General features: G+C 34.2%; 1 protein-coding gene across 1 annotated transcript in view; it reads left to right on the top strand.

The window, feature by feature from the left end:
- Window positions 1-8,621, top strand: part of LOC138691426 (zinc finger protein 107-like) — a 57,125-nt gene continuing 48,504 nt past the window's right edge. The window contains exons 1-3 of the mRNA XM_069813352.1: window positions 1-427; window positions 4,314-4,414; window positions 7,432-7,569. Coding sequence (XP_069669453.1) covers window positions 4,319-4,414; window positions 7,432-7,569 — 234 coding nt within the window. The 5' untranslated portion in view covers window positions 1-427; window positions 4,314-4,318. The remainder of the gene's footprint in view (window positions 428-4,313; window positions 4,415-7,431; window positions 7,570-8,621) is intronic.

The following is an 8,621-nucleotide window of genomic DNA, read 5'->3' as shown; positions in this document are numbered from 1 at the left end:
TGTGTGTTTTGGTCAACGAGTTAGAAACTCGTTGGTTTTGGTCTTTTGCAACGTTTATTATTGTCAAAATCGTCTAGTAATAATAATTCCATGTCATTATCATGGAAGTCGAAATTATTTAACATGTTTGGTTCTTTTAGGGTTAAATATATTACGGCACAAATAGAAGCCAATATTAATTTTCCACCATTTTGCAGTCATTTGACCTACTTACGATTTTTTTCGACCCTCATTTTGCTGCAGCAAAGGCATGAAGCGCTTCAGTAAACGCAAGGAAATACTGTCGTCACATTCACGGCAGCGTGGATCTCTTTCGTTTTTTTTGAGTCCAGGCGGAAGCAAAAAGAAAAGGTTTCACTTATGGTGTATATGCACATACGTGGTTACCCGTACATATTTGTTTCGTAACTTTGCAGTTGTAGAAGAGGTAAGTTGCACTTTTTATCTGTAATTTATATACATCAAAATGAACTTCAGACTAGAATATAACCATCATTCTGTGTTTTCTTTTACTATTACCGCTCTTTGGTGGCACTTTTTAGTTTTCCGAACTGAATATTAAAGAGGGGTGAGGGAGAACAGGCCTCCGCACCCCAATATCACCTTGCTTATTTGTCTCATGAATGTTGCCTTATTAGTGTCATTTATTAGATTCCAACCTGTCTTCGGATAGTTATCTAAACAACATCTGCTGGGTAACTTTCGGTGCTGGACCCCGGACTCATCTCACCGGCATTATCACCTTCATATTTTCATTCAGACGCTAAATAACCTAGATGTTGATACAGCGTCGTAAAATAGGACAAACTCCAGAACATAGAACATAGAACCTTGGGCATAGAAGGCCAGCGCTATACCAACTCGCCAATCAGGTTTACGTCTACTGTAGATTTTGATAGATTTTGCAGGGAAATTTCCTATGTTATTACTAAGACCGTGTCTCAAAGCTACATTTTCAGCTGAAGTGAACTAGATTGTTGACTAAATAGCCGGATGTGACATCAGAAGTTATGATCCAAAGCTACATAGTGCATAGCAATCAAGTTTATATTAGCTAGTATACGAAAATGCTTGCTTGATTGTTGACTTGTATACTAAACAAACATGGATACTTCATTAACAATTGGGGGTTATGAAATCTGATGATGCTTTGGAAATAAAATGTGAGTCCAATGTAGAATAAGACGTTAACTTGGAACATTCACATTGTTGGTATCTGTGTTACCCATTTTTTAAATATTGTAGCTAATATTTCAGGCCCTTACCTTTGCCACATTTACTTCGATTGTTGATAGCCAATTTAAACATAGAATAATTATATTTTATATATGAGTGAAGTTACTGGGTATTGACATATTTTGTGCTAGCTTAATGGCCAGTTTTTCCAAGTAATGTTTAATTTGGCTTAACAAATGTTAAATTAACAGCTGGTTTATTTTTAACGTTTTGTTAAGATGTTTTCCATTTTTTCAACATAATTTTGAACACGGACTGAACCTACCAAATTATGTCTTAAAATACTAAAAAGAGCAGTTTTGTCTGCGTTTGTCGAATGCGCATCATTGTATTTACCAAAAGGCACTTTTCAGTGCCAATAATTTATTTTCTGTGCACAACGTTGGAATTTTGAAGTGAGAGGGAAAGGGTGTAGTCCGTGTTCTGGAGTTTATCCTAATTTTGTTTAAAATAACCAATACTTAACTTTAACTGTCCTTAATACTTTTGTAACTACTCAACAGCAGTTGGTAATGATTTTGCCAACTTCTTATTGGCTGATATTATTATTTAAATTCTGTACTGTAGAGTAAGTCATGAAACATGTGTAAAATCATAACCCGTTACATTAGCCATGATTCATACAGTACAGAGAGTTGATAAATGAAAGTTGCATTGACTCTATTGAATAATAATAATTATTATAAGTATGGTTATATTTTATAATGCTAAATGAATTTCTGTTTAGAAAAATCTCAGCATCATGACTACCAGGTGATAATAAATACACGAATGTGTGTGTAGTCAACTGTACACAAAACCCCGAGGAGAATTCCGTATCATATAACATTCTCTAATTCAGGTCCATGTATAAATTATATGTAATTTCGTCCTAAAGAAGCAATTGCTGCTGAAACATTTTATTATTTACTCACTGCGTATTTTGAAGTACAATTGACATCGGCTATAGTTGAAGAGCCAGTAACATAGAATCTAGAGCTAATAGTAGCTGGTGAATTGGAACAAGTGGCGTATTTCTGTTTGTAGGATATTCAAATCTGACTTCAATTTCTTGCCACGTTGAGATCGCACATTTTCTCAATATTAAATGGATAATAGCTCAGCATCGAAATAAGCGTCAGTATGATAATCTGTTGACTCATAAAGATTATCTTCCCTATATTGATATTCCAAAATATCTTTTAAATTATATATTATCAGTCTTATGGCCGGTTTCACAAAACTTCATTAAGGTTTTAATGATTCATTAATTTATTTACTGGTTCATTAAATCATTTTTATATCTCACCAAGCATCTTTAACTTAACGAACCAGTAAAACTATCATAAAATTTAGTGATAGAAATTTCCATCTTTAAATTTTTAATTATTCATTAGTTGCAATATAAAATGGGGGAACGTTTCGACACAGAATTGTTATATATGAACTGCTCGAAAATTAAGAGTCAAATGGAGATAATGTTAACCATTTAAAAAGCGATCATTTTGAAAATTTGAATGACACAAAAATTCACTAAAGATACCGCGTCACGAAGATCGTGGTACCGGTACTCAACATTTTAGAAGAAACTGATCATAGGTTAGAATATCATAAAAACGGCGGAGACAAAGCTGAAACTAGTCAACTAGGTAACATACAACTGAGTTTTATTTTAAGACATGAAAGTGATTATTATAACTACATACCAGTACCTAAGAAATGTTAGTAAATTAATACATAATGTGCAATCAAACATAAGAAAACTTAATTGGTATATTAACTTTCATTTATTAGAATTATATTATAGCTAGCAATAAGATATGTTTGCACTGGCTTTAAAACAGAAGCGAAAGAACTGGATTCTTGGAATTTATAATCGTTTTCTTTCCGATGGAAATTTAATTTTCTAGCAGGATAATCACCCTTCACACACCGCCATAAACGTTCAAAGACGGTTCACGGAAAAGCATGAAAAATAGGAGGATTGACAAATATCGAGACATCCCACCTCAAAATCCAGATCAGTTCTGGGATCAAGTTCTGGCTACCTGGGAAGATTTCGCTAAGGACCAGAACTATTTCCGCGATCTGGTGGACTCAATGCCCCGAAATTGCCAGGCAGTGATAGACGCCGGTGGCATGTGGACAATGTATTAGATCCACATGTGTATTTCTTTTATTTGTCTTTAATTTGTTTGTTTATCTTTGTATTATTTCGGGAAGAAAATTGATCTCCCAAGAGTTTTTTAAATTCTCCTAGTGGAGCCAGAGTTACGAAATAATTCGTTCCACTACAAAAAATTAAAAAAATGAAGAAAGGTAACATGTATAAAAATTAGTTACGTTAATAAAAAAAAAGTTATCGCCAAGAATCGAACACGGGCCCCAGGGATGGCAAGCCAACTCGCTCCATCGGAGAGATATGACGTAGCCACCGTGACGAGGCACATATAACTGCTCAGCTTGAAGTCTACGAAGACAGCGCACATATAAACGTACTCGTGTAAATATTTTAATGTTCAGTACTAGTTAATGTTTCATTTGGACTGATTTACTGAAGCTTGGTGAAACCAGCCCTTACTCTAAACATTCCTCAAATAGAAACATAACATATTATTTTCACAACTTTTGTCTGAACAGCTGTGGTGTAATCCGCCATGTTTAACTATTTGTTAAATGAATTAACGGCCTGAAATCCTAAATTTAAAGTTAACAAACGGTTAAGAATCTGTTAAGCGAAACTGGTGTTGAACAAATGGAAAAACTGTATTTAACAAACTGTTGAAGGTTTAACTGTCGTTAAGTGTTCTAACAATACTTGGACAAACCGGCCAATAGACTAATATTAACAAGAAGCCAGGTCTGGACAAGTCTCAGTTACTGACCAAGTACCTAGGAGGTATGCGTATGAATTTAATTTTATTTGGGTAGTGGCTGATACTGGCAGATAACGAATTCCAGGATCTTGGCAGGGCTATTGTGACAGTAGATAAGTACAAGGAAGTGTCATGTGAATTAGATAGTAGCAAATTGTAATAAAGCTTCTCAACATCTCTGTTTCTATAAATCACTGTCAGTTACATAACCTCTTCTTTCAGCTGTGATGGATTTAATCAAGATGGAACCTGAGTTTGATCCATTGGACTTGCAAGCACATGATACCAAATACGAAATAGGAGACGATAAAGCTTCATCAGAGGTAAAGTGAAAAGTCTTCCTGCTATTCTTTTTATTTGTTTGTCTAAAAGTACAGTGTGGAAGGTAACCTTTTACAATCTTTCTGGTATACGATATCTCGAATTATGACAAACAAAAAGGTCTAATAATATTTTGTTTCCAGAAGGACGATTTTCGAAGAAAATGGCCTCTTGTAACTTGAAATTATGATTAAGTTTTTCATGAAACTGCTCAAAATTGGATTTTTATCTCATGTAGGATAAAAGGGTAAGCTATGTATGGCCATGTTACAGTAGTATTTGAATGGAAAATAACACAGATTTCGAACAAATCGCGTTAATAGTCGTATACATATTGCATGGGAACAGGACTGTGACACGTTGGCAACACTGTTTCTTACGTACGCGAACCATGTGGCCGAGCTAGCTGTACGGAGCGGACGATACGCTTACATTCACTTCGTCATTAGTTGCACGGTACGTACAGTTCGAAGCAGTTGAAACACGACGAGATGTCATTGTTTTCTAATCGTGAGTATCTGGACATATTATTAATTTATGGCAAAACTGGTCACAATGCCGCTGCAGCTGCTCACTTATACCGTGACAGATAACAGGATCAGGAGATTAGATTAGATTAGATCTTTATTAGCCAAATAGAATTACAAGAAAATGACATAACATACAATATAATACAAAAATAGACCTAATTCTAAATAAATTTAACAGTTTAATATTAAGTGACATGCAAGCTTGATCTTCAGTCTCCACTGTTCTATCTAGTATCTTCTCTTTTTGCTTTTCCCTGTCTTTTCTTCAACTCTGAGTTACCTGAAACATAAATGGTCAAGGGCAGTATCAAGAAACGTTAAATTCTAAAATTTTAAATTTAGATTTTCATTTGTGCAAAATGGCATATGTGTTAATAAAATGTTCTTTACCTCTTTTTTTAATTTTCTTATGTTACGTTCTTTGATTTTCTGTGGAAGTTTATTATATAAATTGCTGCCTCTATGTGATATGCTGTTAAGACTTCTGGTAAGCCTGTGGTAATTCAGATGTATGTTTTGAGATGTTCTGGTGTTATACTCATGATAGGTTGAATTTGTTTTAAAGGAATCTATGTTTTGATGAATAAAGCACACTGTTTCTAAAATATATGTGCAAGGTACAGGTAAGATTTTTAGTTCTCTGAAAATTTTTATACTTTCAGTCCGAATAGGAACTTTTTTAATGATTTTGAGTATTCTTTTCTGCAATTTGAGGACTTGAGTCACTTTTGGTGAAGATCCCCAAGTAATAATGCCACAAGGAGTGTGAAGTTGCAGACACGCAACTGGTGGAAACTTTGAACAGTACCTTTAGAAGACACTGTAGAGAATGGTGTACAAAATTTGGTTAAACGAGCATTGAGGGACTTCCGCCAATAATGGAATAGACACCGGCCCACTTAGATTAATTTCAGTTAAGAAACACGCCAAACGAATTATGTTTGCACCAAAAACGGATGCTCCCTGGACCAAATTATCGTATTTTATATTTATTTGAATGCAATAGAAGTCTGCGAAAGTCCCTCAACGCTCGTTTCACCCAAAATTTAACAATGTACCTCACATTAATGTGTATCATTTTCATTTAATTTCAAAGTTGTTTATTTCTTTCAAACATTGTATTGTAATTGAGTTGGAGTGACATCAACTGTGTGATCCTCAGTGTAAAATAATACTGTATTTAAAGGATTCATTTTCTTTTATACATAATTCTTCATTCTACTGTATTATTGATGAAATTGCCTTAAAATGTAATGTGTGTGTTCGTACTAAATTTAGTGCTGAAACGATACAATAACGAATAACATAGTTCGATAACGATACAATAGATAACGAATAACATAGCTCAATAACGATACGATAGATAACGAATAACGTAGTTCGATAACGATACAATAGATAACGAATAACATAGTTCACGTAATTAACATGATACGATTACATAAATTTTGATTTTACAGCATTCTCAACAGATGTTTTTGTTTACAAAACGATATGTGTGTACATTCTCTCAAAACCCCTGCCAAGTAGATGATTGAAACGGCATTCAATATGCTGTGATGCAATGATCTCGGGAAGTAAACACTGCTATTGTCTACAACGTTGCAACATTCGTTTCTTCGAAATATTACAAAAAACTATACATATGCCGAACACATAGCTAATGCTAACCACACATACAATAACATAAATACAGACATGGAAATCCTACACATACAACCCAAAAACCAAAGCTCAACACACTAGTATAATATGAAATATACAGACACACTAAAACACACCCTGATCAAATTCTCAACACAGAGATCAATTTCAGAACACACACACTATTTGACACCACATTTCAACACTTCAAGAATCGAACGCACCCACATAACAGGCAGCGAAGTTCGAGATGATGCCAAGATCTAGTAGGCTCTGAGGATGGTGTGAAGAAGCACCGAAACAACTGTAAGCCGCACATGCTTACACAATTAACACGAGTAAGATCGCCATTTAGTCACTTATTTATATTCAAGTGTTAAAAGTAGTGTACGAAAGATTCAACATGGAAAAAACTATTGTCGTTTGAAAAAAATATTATTTGACAAAATGTTCCCAAATGCCATGATCTGTTATGTGTGTGAAGGATTGTAAAAAGTTACCTTCCACTTTGTATTTGTTATTGTTCTGAGTAATGATTAATAAAATATCATACTCGAAAAGACAATTGTACACTTGGTGTAGAAATTAAATCACTTTCTTTTACACATCACAGTAGTATGTACAGTATATTATTTTCTCAGGCAACACTTGACCCATTATCAGTCATTGCCTCTGTCCCTAATATTTTGTTCTCTTTTTTACCTTCAATTTTCTTATCTAATTAGTTGCCTGTGTTGAGAGAGTTAACCAATAACGGCCATGTAGAACGAGATTGAGGGCTTACAAATGAAGTAAATTTTAAAACAACTAATTAAAATCATTCATGATTTCTTTATGTTCTATAGGAAGGGAATTTATCACAACTGGAAGTGACGGGCATGAAGACAGAATGCATGGACCATAGTTATGAAATCAAATCAGAGATAAAAGTTGAAGACACTCCAGTGCCTATTAGCTTTTCAGTTGTGAAATCTGAAGTTGATGTAAGTTTTTCGCTATCTGTACACAGATATACAGATAGTGTATTTTTAATTAAGTCAAAACCATTAGCAGTGTGCAATATTAAATGTTTTCTTGTTTGTAGTATTTCCTAAACTTGGACAGCTTTCATTTTTACATTTGAAATAGAGTAATGATTCGCAAATATATATTTTCAGTAGTTAAAAGAATATTATCTCGAATGGGTGGAGAAAGTTCTTGTGTATAGGGACATAATTTTATTTTAACTTTTCAAAATTTTTTCTTTCTTGTACTGGTCCACAAATTACTATCATAGACATTTCACGATTGGTTCGAACTGATATGTAAGTTTATCCAAAACCCACAATAGATTTGGAAAGTCTCTATGTTAAGAAGTAAGGTTATAGGATGATCATGATGATGATAATAATAATAGTAATAATAATAATAATAATAATAATAATAATAATAATAATAATAATAATAATACAGCTTTGTTTATAACTGAGTTGAGTTTATTTTGTTACAAATTTACGAAAATACACCACATTGTTCAGCAGCTCATCTATTCTCCCCTTGCAATTTGATTCATAGTACCAGGTGGTTATAATTAAACTGACGGTGTTCAGTGTGGCACAGCACGGACTGTAATGATCATAGCAATGTGAAACCTCGTACATATGCTAATTAAGCAATTCGCTCGCAAATTATGCAAAAAAAAAAAAAACAAACAAAAAACAAATTATTTCCAAGTCTTGCCACCAGAAGAAAATATCGCGCTGTAAGCAATCAGAACGTGGTATGGACGTAGATAAAAGGCAGGAGAGATCAAACACATGAACACCTCTCGGGCCTGTTACGTGACTCGAAGGCGACTGCAAGTACACTAACGACAGATACAAGGAAACCGTCCTACCGTGGAAAGTAAACAAAACAACGGACACAATGTCTCATTGCCTCCTCGCCTACTGTGATGCTGGATTGTTTCGAATGGGTCCAACCATTCATTGCACTCTGCGTACATGCCATTCATAATTTTTGTTGTTATTTACGTTGGTGTAAGAACAATTGCAAA

This window comes from Periplaneta americana, chromosome 16 (genome assembly GCF_040183065.1).
Source record: "Periplaneta americana isolate PAMFEO1 chromosome 16, P.americana_PAMFEO1_priV1, whole genome shotgun sequence".
In the NCBI taxonomy this organism is placed as follows: Eukaryota; Metazoa; Arthropoda; class Insecta; order Blattodea; family Blattidae; genus Periplaneta; species Periplaneta americana.
This window is presented reverse-complemented; position numbering and strand designations above follow the sequence as displayed.